The following is a 17,505-nucleotide window of genomic DNA, read 5'->3' as shown; positions in this document are numbered from 1 at the left end:
ATCTTTGTTCACAAGCAAAGATTTTGTACCCAGCCTACCTTAGTGCTTGCTTCTCTCGTGAGGCTAATCTGATGGGTCACGCTCGGATGATCCACCTTTGGTTCAGATCTGATTCCAGAAGGAACGATGAAACACACCACTTCCCTCCTTCACTGAGGTGGTTAAGTCGTAAAATAACGCCACAACAAAATGGCTTGAATTCAGATTTGTACAATTTCATGAAAATTGCATGTGAAAGCCTCAATTCAAAGGCTTTTGGAAACAAAAGCAAGATTTAAAAGATAGTAATAATAATGTGGATTCAGATTAATTAAATTGAACCTTTGCCAGAATTTAAAATCTTCCTGTAAAGTGTTAGACATCTTACCGTTTAGCTCCAAGACCTGAATCAAATGTTACCTTCCGTGAGGACACTGTCCACCCTGCTTCAGTTGTATCGTCAAGGCTCAGGCGATGCTACTAATCACGCGGCAGATCCATGAGTGGGCTCTGAACCTCAGTGGGCTGAAATACAAGGGTCTACCTGCTCGTTTTCCCCCATGAAGGGAGAGAGCACGCAGGACGGCCGGTGGCACCATTAGACGCGATCCACTGATGGTCAGCAGGGGCAGGATTCCAAACGGCCATGTCGATACAACACCCGAGCCCTTACCAGCTGATGCTTGTATGCACTTCTTCAGCAAGCGCGTTTCATGGGACTCTTAGAACACGGGGAGGAGTTTGTAACCTGGCTGAAGACAAGCCCAGGAACACCGCTGCCCTAAGACTGTCGTAACTGAGCCCTGACCAAAGGGAGCCTCCTGTGGTGTGGGTCGCCACACGGTGGCAGAAGGCAGCATAAGGAGGAGCTGAAGGATGCGCGATGCGCCATGTGGGGGACAGCTGACGGAAACAGGGCCATTGTGGAGGGAGCCCGTGCTGGGGAGGGTTTAGACTTGCTCTCCAAGCTCCTCTCTGCCCCCGCCCCGGAGAGTTCAGAACAACTGGCAGGGACTGGAAGAAGAAACGGCCCGAGGCTCCCCAAGGACGGAAGGAGACGCCTTGCTGCACGTGTGCACTCGCTTTCCAGCAGCTGCAGAACTTGCCAGTATGTTGCAATCTGTTGGTCAAGTAAGAAGTTGCTAAATTCTGCAGATTCTTTCCAAAATGATTGGAGGATTTCAGAAAGGATGAACAAAACACCCTAATATTATGAGTTTGAAGGAAGAATATGGGTTGCATTTTCTCTAATTCTTCCCTGGTAGTTCACTGTATCATCAGTAACATCACAAAACCCAAGGATGCGGATTCCAGACACAAATGGGCACAGAAATTGCCCTGATTCTGGTGCTCAGGAGGAGCGGAGCTGCTGAGAGGGGTGCATGGTCGGGACAGGCCCCGGAACTGAAGCCTCGTGACTAGTGGAGTCTTACCGTTAAGAGAGGTCATTGCATTTGTGTGCTGAAATGGTGCCACTTCAGAGCCTGTCCAGAGCCCACGCGGGTGGGACCTTCACAGCCTTTGGCATTTAGTAATAATCCCTTAGTGGAGCACCTTTCCAGTCCTGCCTTCATTAGCACCACTTGTGCATATTAAATAAGCTCTTTAACAACATGAACTGATGCGGAGGAAATTAGCCTTTTGTCTAATATTTGGCACTCTGCTCAGTATTTACAGTGAGTGATGGGGTGGGAGGAAGATGACAGAAAGGATTCCCTGGATAATCCCTTAGACAGTGTTATTCTGGTGGAAGGAAATATTTTCTCAAATAAAGACAATTAAATGGCAGTATGGAAGATTTAACAGACCTTAAAATTCTCCTTGAAAGTTCTCAAAGTCAATATCCAAGTTTTTTCTATTTGAATTTCAGTTGCAAATTTCATCGTTTCTTTTCCCCCAATAGGTTAAGGTTTTAAATTTTAGTACCCTTTAAAAAAAAAAACCTTAATTCTAACATGTAACTCATACATATTAGATGCTACAGAACTGATTACAGCTGTAAAACTGCAAACTGATTGCACATCTCAACATATGATTTGTGACGTAGTTAATATTCGTTCAGCAGAGAAGGGTTAATTAGACTGATAACCCTCCTCTTGTGGTGGCCACCTTTGCTTATTTATGCCCAAAGGTAAAAGCTGAAGAGATATTCACCAACATTGTGCAACACTGTGGGAGGGGTACACTTGTCAATTTCTTGAGAAAATAAATGTGATTCATTTTTAGATGAATATGGAAATTTTTCTAGGGGCTGGATATAGGATTCAGTCTTTCCCACGACGCCCTGAGACAGAGCATGACATTTCCTGGGGGAAGGAATGACCAGAGAGGACAACGGCTGCTGGAAGCACCCAGCACACTCTTCTCTCCCACCAGTTGTCTTGAAGGAGTTCCTCTCAGAGACATGACATCCCTGGAGGGCCAGTGGGTGGGGACTCTGGGGGTTTGTTTAACCAGCCACTGGTGACACCAGAGGACAGGCACAAGAATCTGATGCTTCTCTGGTCTGCGTGGTGAGATGACCATTCTTCCTATCAATGCAGATGATGGCTCTCTCAGCTCATGTTGGCAGAGAAGGGGAGCTCCTTGGCATATCTGGAACTCAAGAGTTCTGGGCTGGTAGCTCAGAGGAGTGGGCCACTGGGCACATTAGCTCCAGCACCGTAACCTTGGGGAGTCATTTGCCTCTCTGGGCAGAAGAATGCCCACCTTCAAAATGGAAAGAGCAAACGACATGGTGGCCAAGATCCCAGCTGACCCCACTCAGTTCACCTGACCACCACTGGCACCTGCCACACTCACTACAACCAGTTTTGGAGAGTCATTTGATTTCTCTTTTTCACTGCAATTACAATGCACTTCTGCCCAAAGATAAAAGAACCGTATGCTCTTTGTAGAGTCCAGGGCCAGCAGTATATTGGCAGGCTACATTTAGAATTATGAATCCCTTTTAATTATAATGTATGATCTCTGTAGCTTGCCAGGAGTACAGCATAAGACAGTAACACAGTGACACTCTTGTTAGTGATCTGGTCCCTTTCCTACTTGAGAAACTATTATAGATGGAAATTATAAATAGGGCTTGAGTTTTTTGCCTTTGACCTCCACGGCACAACTTTTCGGGAGCTGAAACTTGATCCCCTGATCCTTGCGCATCTGGCTGGCCTTCAATGTCTGGCACTTAGATGAGGCCTGGGTGCCAGACCAGTATTTGTACTGCAGAGAAAGTCACAGGGAAGATGGACACCGAGGATCGGGCTTTGGTCAAGCATGAAAGGAACGTGCCTGTTCTCCAGGGAGGCCAGGATACAACCACCAGTATGTATTTGGGAAGGTCACTGTCTAACTGTAACTGTGGATACTTCAGATATAATTTACAGCTAAGGTATTGGCTCTAGTTTTGCTTTTCATAATTGTAACCAGAATTCCCTTGCCTTTGCATGCCAGGAAAAGGGGACGGATCTTAGTCCTGGTATTACGGTTGTTGAATACCCATCTATTTCTGGTATATGAAACCTTACAGTGATGCTTTAAACTCAGATGATGCCCCTGCCATGTGAAGTAGGGTGAGAGAAGGATTCAGTTATGATGAATCACTTTTGTGTTCTAAGATTAAAAGCTAGTAATGCAAGGTATTCATATTTGACACTATTGTGATGCGATCCATATATATGTAATATAGGTATGCAACGTATAGGCCTATTTTTGCACACATACTCATTCTGATGAATAAAGGATCAGTGTAAAGCAGAAAACAGAGCAGCTGCAGTCTGCTGAGACCAGAAATGAGAGGGTGTGGGCCCTGTGTATCTGCTCCTCCTGCTCTGCAAACACAGCAGGTGCGCTCTAAGGCTAGCACTGTACTGCACGCAACACAGACTAAGATGAATTACACGTGGTCCGACCCTCGATGAGTGCACCGTCCTGAGAAAAACTAGCTACAATCCAACATGAAACAGACATGCTCTAGTAAAAAATGTGAGACCACCCTGCCTAAGGGATTGCTTTTTCCGGAGGAGTTTGGACAGGATGGAGGGGCGGCAGACATGGTCTTCTGGAAAATGCACAGAAAGAAGAGGTGACATGTGACCTGGGTTTGAAGAAGGAGCAGGGCTCGTCAGGGAGTTTCAGGGTTTCTGAAGATGGGTAACCAGGAAGTGAGGGAGGGAGGGGCAAGAAATGGCGAAAGCAAGCATGAGACTCGGCTGTTCCGATGGCCAAGGAGAAGAGGGCTGAAGATCTGGGCGAGGGCAGAGGCAGAAGGCCGAGGAGGAAGGACACAGCGACAGACAGCTGAGGGCACAGCCCCGGTCCGGCTGGTGGGGGCAGGCAGGAAGGACAGGTCCAGGGGCACGGCTCAGCCAGCAGGCTGGATGATGGCCACTGGCTGTCGGGGAGGACAGAGCAGCAGGCTGGAGCAGAGACTTGACTCGGGACATGCTGGGTGCATGTGCCCCTCACGCACATGGACATGTGTCCAGGAGGGGAGTGTGATGGCTACTTTGGGTCATGTCTCTTCCACTGCCTGGAGGTGTGGCTGGGGTCACATATGTAAACCGAGGCCCAGAAAGAGAAGACTTGCCCGAATTCATCAAGCTTGTGAGGGAGAAAGCCAGGCCTGGAATGCAGAGCCGAACTATCAGCTTCTTCGGAACAACACTGCTTCCATGGTGCTAATGTGAAGCTGGCCAGATTTTAGCCCCAGACATAAAACATTGTGCTTCGGGGACGCATTTGTCCCGTCCAGATCCACGCAGTTAGAGCCATCGCATACCCAACGCACCGTGTCCCCCACACACGTGGTGGTTCCACAGAAACCCGAGCGGGAGCACATCCCCTATCATCACAGCCTGGAAAGCTCCGGTCCCCAAAGGAGACATGATTTATCCACAGCAGCAGAACGTGAGTCAGTCTGAGTCACAGACAGTGCCAGGGGACTCTGCGATCTAATTCAAAGAGAATTAAAAACAGAGGCCTCTGCTTGACAGCCCACCAAGCCAGCCAGCATTGCTGAGCCCAGAGAAATCAGAGATTTGGGTTTTCTTCGACTCCAGAAAACAAATGATCGAGAGCCAAACTCACCTGCTTTTAACTCTTAACTGCTACTCACAAGGGATTGAAGAAAGGGGTGTTTTAAATACCCTCCCTTCCATTAACTTGAGTAGCCGACAGCTTGCTAAGGACACTGGGGCCAGGTCCTTGTATTTATAGGGATATAGACAAGCAGAGCACCGGCTGGGGAAGCTCTGGAGACAGTCGCCTGCAGAATCCCCTCATGTGCAGGGACAAGGTTAGTGCAAGCCTCGCAGAGTCTGTGGGAAAAAAACAAAGCTGGGTGCTGGCTGACAGAGCAGCCTGAGATTTAGGGCAGATTTTTTCATTTCCTTGGAAATGTACAGAATATTAATTTTGTAAGCAGAGTCCCTATACTTAAAACTTCCTTCTTTAAAAGAAAGCAACCGGAGATATTAAATCTATGCCCCGTTTCTCTAATCCCCGTCACAGTGAATCATATAGACGCTGCGAGGGGCTTCGTGGTACCACCATCGAGGTGCAGCCTCAGCTTCATGGGGTTCTCAACACAAAAAGCACTTTGTCAGATGGCCGGGTTGTCTGGTAGGAGGAAGAGGACATGGGCTGGGAAAAGAAGAGTCTAAAGGCAAACGACAGCTCCAGGGGCTTATAACATGGACCCAGCTCCCAGTCCTGGGAACCTTCCATCTCACCGCACAGTCTGCAGCCTGGGTTTTACTCAGGTGTTGACGTACAGAATGCCCAGCACAGGTAAGGCTGGCTTGGCTCCAGCCCCTTCACACGCATGTTTTCAAACTCCACAGTCAGTCAAGACTTTTTCCAGATTGCTTATCCTCCCAAGAAGTGTGTGAACAGGATATATGCATCACTGCAAACGCCAGATCACACCAGAGGACGAGTGGCACTGCCCCCAGCCTCCTGCCCCACGTGTGCTGCTGGGCCTGGGGACTGCGGAGGTTGCTGTGGGCTGTGTGAACCCCAGTGCAGACCTAAGAGACCATGAATGAGAGCCGGAGCCCGGACTTGGAATACAAACAGCTCTGTCTGCCTGTGTAATGGAGGTAATAAGCCTGTGCGTGGGAGCCACTCTGGGAGGCATGTTGCCTTTGACAGAGCCCAGAAGCGACATCAGGGGAGAGTACCACCAGGGCCACAGCTCAGGCCCAAGCCTGCCTCCAGGTCCCAGGAAAAATGGAAGGAGAGTAAAATGACAACCCCAGTTCCCCTGAACAGAGCACAGGAGCAGCTGGCCACTCACAAGCGCCCCAGCCGACCCAACTCATCCTTTCTAAGATCCAACTACAGATTCTCCGAGAAGATCCCGGTGTGCCTGGCACTGAATGTCTCAAACTCGCCCTCGGTTCCGGTCTGAGAGATGGGAGCCAGGCCTGGACCATGCCAGGGGCGGGTCCGCGTCGCCTCCAGGAGAAGCGCCGTCCAGCAGCGGGCAGGGCAGCCCGAGTGGGAGGAGGGGCGCACCCGCGGCTTCACTGCCCAGCACAGAGCGCTGCAGCCCACCCGGGACTGAAGGTGGGTGGGACTCGCCCTTCCAGGCTCTCTGCTCGTTCGGTAATTTAGTAATGACTTGGCACCTGGTGGGGGCCCGGGCACGAGTCCCCAGGTCATGGCACCCTCAATTGGGGGGTGGGGACTGGAGGGGTGGGCAGAACAACAGAAACAGTTATCCATGGTGAGTAGGAAACAAGACAGATGGCAGGGGGGATTTTCCAGAGGTGGTGGGAGAGAGAGAAACATGTACCTGGGGACAGAGGTGCCAGCCACACCACAAGCCTAGACAGGTGTTTCAGGCAGGAGGGAAAGTAAGCGCCACGAAGGCAGGAGCAGTGCCTTCAGCAGGGGTGACAATACACGCCACACGGTGTCCAGGCAGCATGCTGGGCCACATCCCCACACTGGTGTCACTCATCAATGGTGAGGCCCGAAGCAGGGCCATGGCCTCCCCCAGGCCGCCTCCCCAAGGTCCTCTCTGTCCGAACAACTTGCTGTGTTACACAGGGAGCGGGGGCTGTGCACAGAGTCAAAGTGCCCCAGAATGTCCATTGGCAGCCTTTGTCCACGTCCTCTACTTTAGCCAAAGCTGGCTGCTGCTCTCTTCTGGCCATGTGGCTGTTCAGACTGAAGGGCCCTCTGCTCTGGGTCAGCCAGAGTGGGCCGAACAATTCACTGCCCTCTCCTGCAAGATTCTGCTGCTCTAGATTGAACCTGGAGATTTGGTGGATTCCTTCCCCAGCGAGGAATGTCCCAGGCAGGAAGCAGTGTACACAGCAAAGCACACAACGCCCACGTAATGATAGCCAGCCCGGCCCGTCACACGCATCCCCTCAGAGGCAGGTGCACCACAGCTCGCAGGTTACAGAAGGTGGAGGAGGCGCACAGCTCAAGGTCACCTCGCTGGCCCTGCTGCAGTCATTTCCCAGGAATCACTCAAGGTCACACACACTGGCTCCAGGAAGAAATCTGTGCCTAGCTGCAGCTTATAGTCATGGGGGAGTGCAAATAGGGATCAACTCAACAGATAAAGTCAAGTCACTTTGTTAACAAGAACTCAGATTACTCCGTGATTACATGGTTCTGCGCTGTGATAAATTGGTTAATAACAGGATTCCCAATGTGGTTGTTTAATGGGAATTCAATAATTGCAGATACCCAGAAGTGTACAGTTGTTCTAGGAAATGCTAGCACCTGCCCTCCGATCTAATAACTCAAAACCCACCTGGGCTGTTGAAATGTTATGATCTAGGAGTCTAGTCTGCTTTCACTATTAACGGAGAGCCTTGATAAAATTACTCTTTCATCCCTAACCTACCGTACTGGAAACTCTAACTCACAGATTCAGCTGCAAAGTTGTTTCCCTGTTCGATGTCCAAGTTGGGGAGTTCTTTAATAGTTATCTCAACACTGTTAGCTCTCATTCCAATCACACAATTAGCGAATCATAGATAATAAGGATAAAATTACATTGAAATTGCACCTTATAGTTTAGGAAACTTTTTTACTTTAGGGAGGGTGTGTGTGAGTGCAGGGGGTCCTCACCGTAACTCAGTGAGACAGTCAGGGCAGTGAAGGAAACTGAATTTGGCTGAGTCCCCACTGCCCTCAACGTCCAGTGGGAAGGCAGGATGGAAATCTCCGTGCTTCATACAGCACCACGAGACACGTGGCTCAGGTTTCAACAGGAGCAGCATGTAGGTAGATAGGCACTTGTCACCCCCACCCACAGGAGGCACTACGCCTCCCTTATCACTAAATTAGCAAGGCATGAGTTCATGTGGCTTTATGCTACTTCCTGTCAACTGCAGCCCTTTGAGACAAAGTAAAAAAATAATTCTTGATTTGGAAGCAGGGGGTAACTAGCCATAAACTTCTCTGACAATATTCTTAATTTCACCAGTAACAGTATAGTCTTTGATGATAAGAAAAATGGAAGAGTGGATTTAGAACATAAAATGGCCCATTAGCTGGGTCTTGCACTTGTTATTAAAACTCTGGATAATGCAGTTTTGCTGTTTTGTCTTTCCAAGATGTCAAAATTTGGCTAGGATTAATGGTTCTCAAAATCAATAGGATTTCATGTTTATAAATGGTTTTCGGTTCCACTGGATATAAAATGTTATGAGCTCATGTATTATCATCACTGCTGAGCCTTTACTGAAATCTACTGACATTTAGTCTGGCATCCAGACCAGACACAGAAGGAGCAGAGAGCAGAATTCTCTGGAGGCCTGGTGTGATGCAGCACCCAGGCTCAAATAATAGGGGTGCAGGGAAGGTCAGTAGAAGGGGAGCACGGCTCACCACGGCTGGGGTGTCACTGAACCAGGGGGTCCTATCCCAAATGCCAAGGGAATCCATCAGGGGTTACATGGAGTTAGGAGACCAACAGTGAGCCTTTCTAATGCCACAAAGAGAAGAGGGCTCTAAGCGGGCTGAGCATCCTTTCAATATAGTTCATAAGAAACAACGTACACTTAAAAATCATCTTTAATCCTGTCATTCTAACAAAACCGTCACTACTGGAAAACGTCCTCCCATGTGGCCGACGTGTTCACACACTATGGCTTTAGCATGTAATTACAATTTGGGGTTATTTTCTCCCAAAGACTATCTATGTTTTATCCCGACAAGCTGTCTGAGATAACAACGAAATATCATTCAATGATGCTGACTTTTGATAAACAAACGATTTTCCCCAGTGTTGGATATTTTGGCTCTTACCAGGTTGTCAGGCAGATGAGATTTTGCAAGAACATAAGCTAAGGTCATTTCATTTCACAACTGTTTCAGGTGAGATAACCAGGTTTCTCTGGGCTTGTGGAAAGCTGCACAGGGACTGAGCTTTCCTACCCCTGGTATCTCTGTACTGAGCTGACCTCTGAACACGCATACCTTTGTCAGTCACTCCATGACGCACATGTGTACAAGTCCATGGACAAGCAGAAGGGCTATTCAGATGCCACCTTGTTCGTTTCAACAGCCTCATTATATACTTTGACACCAATCATGTACATTAATAAAACTGCAGATTCGAAATCAAAGCAAATAAGTTATTTTTCACAGAAAATGAGTCTACCTGAAACAGTTCAGTGAAGTAAAGCTAAAACACATTAGAGCCAATGACTCAATATCAGATTGTATTATAAACATAATACGAATGGTCACTATACTGGTAGGATGTTGCCAAATTTTGCTGCCACTAAGGGGATCTTTATATATGAAAGACCAAGCATTAAATTCTTCCATCTCTTTTCTTTCCAGTGTGGAGCTAGACTTTAAACAGCAAGAAGACAAACTCCAGCCAGTTCTGAGGAAGCTCCATCCTTTCGAGGAAGCTCAGGTCGCACCTACGCCTTACTCTCAGGAGACTTACTCCTCAACTCCCAAGCAAAAATCCAAAACTGAATCGAAAAAGCATGGAAGATGGAAACTCTGGTTCCTTTGAAACTCGTGGTGTTTGGAGTCTAAAGGCCCTCTTTAAATCCCCCTGGAGTTAAGCAAATCCTTTTCCAAAATGAATAGGATCTATTAAACTGGCTGACTCAGGCACCACCCAGTTCCCACCCTGCTTACCAAAAAGGCCTTTGTACTAACAGGTAATTAACAGAAGCAAGGGGTTCAAGGTCACACCTTGCCAGCTCTTCTTTGCAGTTCACGGATGTGGGGTGTAAAATCTGAAAGAAACTTACGTAGTCAAAGATGACGAGTAAAAATTCTATGCCCCCACCCCAATGGGCAAGTGTTATGTTGTTATCGACCTGTGAAATGGCAGGCTGTCACTCTGTACACAGCTAAAACTCATAATTATTTTCAAGCCTCTATTAATTTTTTTAAGTAATGAGAAGAAAAAGCAAGCCTTATGTTTGCAAAGGACTTCATTTTTATGTTCAATTTTGCAGATAAGCAGGGGGTGAGTGCAATTTTCAGCACATCAAATTCCGGAGAAAGCACAATTTTTTCAAGTGGTCAGAGACCATGAATAATCTTTCAAATGTGACTCTGTATATTTGCCTTCACGTGCTGTAGCGCTAAGCCAAGTGACCACATCTCAGTGTCACACTGACACCTCAAATTTAGCATTCTCTTCATCTCCAGACCTGCCACATGGTCACTGCTCCTTTTCCAAATGGCCAGCAGCCAGGAGTCCCCCAAAGTCAGGACACGCCTTTAATCACCGCAAGTTGACAAGGTCAGAGCTATACTGGACACTAAGCTTTCTTAGATCTCATTTTTAATCTTTTGGTACCCGAAGGCGAAATGATAAATTCTGGCAAGAATCTGAACACACACACAGAGATACACAATGGATAATGCAGTCACCAATAAATCACAGGTGTTCTCTGCCACTGGAAAGTGTTTCTGTGAATCAACCTTGGGAGACATTGCTCATCACCAAAAACGCAGCCAGACGTTTTTTTATACAAGTCGTTATGCTCTGTAACAACTGTAGAAGAACTGACCATCTCAAAGAGAAATGGCGTGTTTGGTATAGCTGCTACCAACAAACTTAATGTCACCTACATTTAACCTATTAGTAAGTTGACCTAACTGACATACCTAGGGGAAAGCTGTGAATCAAATGTTTTTAGGTATTTTTTAAATAAATGGTGACGCTTAGAGTTCTCTTTTGATTACACATTGCAATATAAATCTCAGTTCCTTTATTTTTTCACTCATTCCTTTGCACCTTTGCAAATATCTTTTTATAAAAAATACAAAAGCCCCTAGTCGATTAATGACTTTGTCTATCAACCTTTTGCTTTTCACAATAGGAAGTAAGGATCTTATTTTGCCTTTTTTTGTACAACTTAAATTTTGAATAGTTTGTGAACACACAAGAAAATCTAGTCTTCACGTTTCTGTCCAACAGTTTCCTATCTCATCTAGGGCCAACACGCACACCTCACTGATTAGACACCACAAACCAAGTGGCCACCCTTGGTGAGAGAGTCTATACCTGCATTTTTTCAGATTGGAGCTATTTCTTGCCACGCATTTTCCTCCTGAATCAACAGCAAATCTATTTTAGTTCTAAGTGTTTTGATTTTGCAAAGACCTAGTGATCAGCAATCAGACCAGGCCAAAAAAAAAAATGGAAGAGTCTATCACGTTTGTAAGCATTCTTTGGGGATTACTCAAACTTCACTGCAGATGTTCACTTTAATTAAAAGAAAAACACACATCTTTCGTGGAAACACTCTATGAGGGTGTAAGTCCTTGAAGATCAGCAAACAACAGAGAAATATTTCTGTTGAAGAAGGATGAGCAAGTCCGTCGTGCACCATGAAGAAAGTGTGATTGTTTCATGTAGACATAAAATTTAAAAAATGTTTCATGTATTTTATACTGTTTTTAACTAACGTTACAAAAATGTTTGCAACAAGTTCTCTCTCCTGTGTTTTAAGAATCCCAGCTATCTTAGTGAAATGCAATAAGGGTGTTCATAGCAGCTTTCTAATTCGAACTTGACGTCTGTCTAAACAAGAAGATGTCCTACTAGAAATAATGTCACTCTCTGAAAGCAGTCTAGACCAAAAAACTAAAATAAAACACAATTTTCAGAGTCAAAAAGGAAATTGGAGATAAGCTAATTCCTACTTAAAAATAAATCTTTAGAACAGAAAAAAAGATTCTCAGACTCATTTCACAGTTTAATTGCAGTGTCATTAACTGATGAGTTCTCCTCAGAAAGCTCCAACTACAAACTCTGACACAAAGTACAGTGCCCCCTCCCATGTAGTTGTTCTCACGGCATTACGTATAGAGATTAAATTATTATACTTGTCACTAAGTTCTTTATTAACTTTTAAATTAAAAAATCAAAGGTAATGTTTTGTGTGGCTATTACACTTATTTCATGATCTTAATCACTTTGGAAAACAAAAGTAACCTAAGAAAGTAATAAAAAGGGAAAAATGTTCAGGCTAAAAAGAACGTCATGGGGTCCTTGGGCGAGGAGACGAGCCTCGGGAAGCACAGGCACTGCCGGGGTGGGGGGGCCTCAACTCCAGGGGCGCACAGCTTACCTGGCCATACACCCTGTGTGGGCTCCAGCCGCTCGAGGGCAAGATGGCTTTTGCAGGGCACAGGCACCGTATGAGCTCACAGCAGGATCTGGCTAACTGCTGTCTAATGTTTAAGTGCCTCGAGAGATGACTGAACTCGGTGGTGTTTCCGGGCAAGTCCTTCAATCACCCGTGGAGAGAGCTTCTCTCTAGATCTTCCGACAATCTAGACGGATGCAGATCATCCAGCTCTCCAGACCCCTGCAGGCATCGGCCGCCTCCCTCCGTTCTTCTCCCGGCCCCTGGGTGGAAATCCAGCTCCCATGCTGGGCTGAGCACCCCACCCCTCCCGCTCCCCTTGGAAACCAGCCAGATACCAACCCCTGGTCCCCGGGCGAGGGCCGCCTGGAAGCCTGGTCTCTGCAGTAGCAGACTAGACCTGCAAGTGTGGGGGAGCCATAGTTGGCTGAGATGGAAGGCCCCCACTGCCCTCACAAGCGACTCAGGGAACAGGAGGTGAGTGCAACCTGCATGCAGAATGGGAAGGAAGGCCCAGTGACCACCCCAGAGCAGCAGGGAGCGGGGGGTCTTCCAAGTCCCGTTCTGCTGCTGCCCCAGAGGTCCCCTCTTAGAAACAGCCAGATACAAAGGACCCTCTCCTGCTTAGATGCCCACCAGTCACCCTTACAGCACGTCACTAGCCTCCCACGAGAGGTCCCAGGGCCTCTGGATTTGCTCCTTCAATCTTTGATGGTCCCTTGACTCCAGCAGAGTATAAACAGGGAAGGATGCAAGGTGTGGGAAAACCGTGCCCTCTTGGAAAGGGTGTAGGCTGTTGGCACAAGTTCCCCGCACATCCTACAGGGCTGCCAGGTATCCACTGCCATGAGGCCCGAGGTGTCATGAAAATGGTATCATGGCTGATGGGCCAGCCTCAGGCTGGCTCTATGTCCAAGCAGTGACAGCGCGCATGCCCTGCAAAGCCGCTCACCCTGGGGTCCTGTCCTAGGCATGGCATGACGAGATGCAGAGTCCACAGTGACAGCTCCAGAGAGAAACTGCAAATCAAATGCTCGCTTTCTGGCTTTCACAGGAGAGAATAAGAACCAAAAAGCTGAGAACTTCTCCCTTCCACACTGTTTCTTACAGCCCGGCCCATCTACAAAGGCCACCACCAGTAGACTGGTTCTTCAGGTACGTTTCCATCAGCAAGCAAAATTTGACCTGATTGCTAAGTGAGGCAATTTCACGGGGGCAGTGTCACCTAAAGGTCACAGTGGCTGCTTTCCACATGGATCTATCTCCTTTTATCTAGAAAAACTCTATGACTGACACACGTGGCATGGGGTAAGTCTGTGATCAATTTATTTACCAGAAGAAAAGAGCTGTACAATTCAGAAACAACACTCCATTTTGTGAATTGCCGTTAACACGTCATGCTATAATGTGCAGCACATATTTTGGCAGATAAGAAAGTCCTGTGGGAGCAGAAGAATGCCTTTTAAGTAGCTCAGTACTTAACTTAAGAAACCTTTGCAGTTTGGTATGAATATGCAAGAGTTTCAGAGCACATTCTGCCCAGGCAATGACATGGTTTTTATTTCCTCAGCAGTAAATCCAGTCAGTGACCAACCTTGAAAAAAAATGCTAGGGCCGCAGAAATATGAGAAAGGCAGGGAAAACTGCTGCACCAATACCAAAGGACGAGAGAATGTCCACAGTCCTCAGAGTTCACACAGCTTAGGCGGCGCTTTTCTGAAAGCTATGTGCTTTTAGGGAGAGTTACTACCAAACATACGATTAGAAATGCTTTTTCGGACACTCATATGGTAAAGCCAGACACTGTCCATACGTATCATTTTCTTTTGCAAATGAAGATTAAGAATAGCATTTTTTAAGAAAGCACATTCATACATAAATTCCAGTATAAATAACATCGCAAATTAAATGTTCATGCATGGGACATAACATCTTTGTGCAAATACTTGGTCATGAGTCAGTAAAAGGACTCTCTTCACTGGGAGGCCAATTCTTTTATACTATTTTCCAAGTGAAGAAGCACGTCAGGTCCTTACAGATCACCGAGGCTCAAAGAAAGCACTGGGGGTGAAGTCACGGCACCTTCCCCGCCAGCGGTGCTGTTGGCGCAGTGACCCACTCCCACCCCATCAATGTCCCGCACAGCTGGTGGTCAGAGGGAGCACAGAATAACTTCCATCACTTGGGTCTAGTGAACCAGGAAGCCTGGTGGTCACAAGACCAAGTGGGGAATCCAGGCGGATTTTTCCCTTCCCTAAGCCCACGTCTTGTTGGAAGGGACTCTTTCCTCAGACGAGGCCCACCTTCGCATTTTAGTGCATCAGTGAAGTCCAGTCTTCCGGCGTGCATCCAGGCTGCAGCAAAATCTTTAAAGGTCCTTCACACTCAATTACATCTTTAAAGGACCCATTAAGGGAATATAAATCTGATCATTTATTTAAAAGCAACAGCATATTGTGTACCAGCATTTATTCCAGCCAAGGGTGTGTGTGTGTGTGTGTGTGTGTGTGTGTGTGTGTGTGTGCGTGTGTGTGTGTGTGCACGCGCATGTCTGTGGTGCAGGACAGCGCGGGCTACCAGGTCACCTGCCCACAAGACAAGAGCACCCAACCCACCGGGGCCCCACTCAGAACCAAGCGCACAAGGTTCCCTACCACTGAGGGCCTGGGAACCTTTGCAAAGAGGAAGCGAAAAATAACACCTGAAATTAGACAATATTAAATGAAGCACTTCACTCAATTACTCTACAGTAACACACTACACTAGAATAAAGATAAAACAGCATCTTAATTCTGTGGCAAGCTTACTGCAAGGTTCCAGTGCTAAGGCCTGTTTTAGGCATCCACACGGTCTATGTTTCTATGCATGCCAGATGGGGTTCTGTCTGTTAAAAGAGGGTAATACTCCAGGATCATGGCATATTTTCATCTTATGCATGAGATGCACCCTCTTAGCTCATTTCAAATATAATGTTGAAAGGTATGAATGAAAACAAATAATATACAATCAACTCTATACTGTTTATAAAATACCACAGATAAAAGGCTTACACTGTATGTCACAGCTTCTCCAATGACATGTGAGGTTTCCGGTTTCTCACTTCTACACATAAATAGATGAGGAAATTATCAGGCCACAGCTGCATTCCCCACTATTGACTAAGTCCAAACAAAACAGAGGTCACATTTCTAGTATTAATGTTGGCAATATCCTGGATTCAGTTATGAAGTGAAGCCCATCTATCCAAAAATTTTTAAATCACTTTCATTTTTTAAGTCCACTGTCCATGATTACTTAAAATTTTTAGGCTGACCATTTCCATTGCATTTATGCAAAACTGAGTAGCAGACACATAATCACAGAAATCTCTATGCTAAAAGGAGTGCTACCGCTTACCCCAGACAGGTCTACAAACCACTTTCGGCTCTTTTCTACACTAGTAGGTCCACTGATGAAGTGTTTTGTCCACCTTGTCAGGGATATTTTTCCCCTGGATCTTCCTCTAATCTAAATTCGCAGAGCAACAGCAGTGAACTTAAGACGCCGATGCAGAAATCTGCATCTGAGCAACGTGAGAGCAAAGCCACACACACTGCATGGAGTGGGGGGCACCTGTGCTAGGCTGTGGGCGTCACAGCCGGGCTCACAGTTCCTTGGTGACTGAAAGATCTCTCTAAGCAACTCTAATTTTACGTCATGAATGCCCTTCCTAAAAACATCTTGATGCTGTCATTGCTCATTAAATAATAATAGCTTACTCAGAATTCTTTTGTTATTCCTTCCATGACAGCCTACTTAGTTTTACAAAAGGAATTCCTGGACTCCTTTGATAGGTAGTAGAGATGCTGGAGTTGGGAGGAGTCAGGGTAGGACCGAAATCCCCTTCCTGCTTCTGGAGACTTCTGCTGGGGCTCAGGGAGGTGGGGAGAGGGCCTGGGCATGGGCAGTGGGCTCTCCTCTCCCACCCCCGACAGCGCCTTGGGGCCCTGCCGCCTGCTCAGCAGGAACAGGAACAGCTGGGTAAGGCGGCTGTGCTGAGTCCTCACTGCCACACCCCCTCCTCCGGCATGAGAAGTCCTCGCCGTCTTCCTCCAGCCTTTGAACACGCAGGGGCTCTTCCTAAAACTCCTCAGAGAGCCTCAGAACACCTGGGTTCCTCCAAACCCTTCAGGAACGAGGCGACCAAGTCTCGGCCTGGCCCTTCTTCCTCCAGCAGAGCCTCGTCTGGCCCGTGGAAATGGCCGACAGGTGGAAACAGAGTGCTTCCTCCCCTGGCAGCGGCCTCCCTAACTGCACGGAGACCTGGGAGTGACTCAGAGGCCTCTTCAGTACCCCCTGGAACACCACTGAGGTCAGCACCCCGCATCGTGGTCTTAACAGAAGAGGCCGAGGAACACCAGCTTTGGGGCTAAGCCATGGCTCCAAAGCAGCGCCGCCAGCCCCCCGTGGCCATGCTGGCCGTGGCACCTACAGCCACTTCTCCCCTCTCCGCAGGCTCTGACCGCAGTGGCACATGCATGAGGAAGGTGGTGATTAAGCAGAATCCTCCCAGCAGCTCGCCGGCACACAAACGAGGGCTCAACCAAGAGCTGCCATTACTGTCGCTGTTATTAACATTCTGGCTGATGGGACAGATTTCCCAAAGGCAACCCGGACCGCACGGCCGGAGAAAGGACACCACGTCCCCCCATGCCCCACTCCACCTCCGTGAGCTCTTCCGATTGAGCTGTGAGCATGCCTCAAATCTCTCCACATTCCAACGATCCATCCAAACCCTTATGGGCTTCTTCCCTTCCCGCCTCTCCCCAGCTTAACTGCCAGCTGGTGAGCTAGGACCCAAGCGGGCACACAGCTGGGGTCAGACCCAAAGACAGGGCTACCTCTGCAGTCCACCTGCCTCCACATGGCCATCACCGCAGCCGCCCATCCCTCA

The 17,505-nt window shown here is 47.6% G+C and overlaps 2 protein-coding genes across 7 annotated transcripts in view; one reads left to right on the top strand and one right to left on the bottom strand.

Moving 5' to 3' along the window:
- Positions 1-12,255, top strand: part of INSYN2A (inhibitory synaptic factor 2A) — a 57,161-nt gene extending 44,906 nt beyond the window's left edge. For both annotated transcript variants that reach the window (XM_036899033.2, XM_036899032.2), the window contains one exon: positions 9,790-12,255. In XM_036899033.2, the coding sequence (XP_036754928.2) occupies positions 9,790-9,973 (184 nt within the window). In that variant the 3' untranslated portion in view covers positions 9,974-12,255. The remainder of the gene's footprint in view (positions 1-9,789) is intronic.
- DOCK1 (dedicator of cytokinesis 1) overlaps positions 1-17,505 on the bottom strand; it is a 480,397-nt gene that overhangs the window by 264,930 nt on the left and 197,962 nt on the right. The window lies entirely within an intron of this gene.

Source organism: Manis pentadactyla, chromosome 8, assembly GCF_030020395.1.
Source record: "Manis pentadactyla isolate mManPen7 chromosome 8, mManPen7.hap1, whole genome shotgun sequence".
NCBI classification, from domain to species: Eukaryota; Metazoa; Chordata; class Mammalia; order Pholidota; family Manidae; genus Manis; species Manis pentadactyla.
The sequence above is the reverse complement of the archived record's forward strand: the minus strand, read 5'-3'. Positions and strand labels throughout refer to the sequence as shown.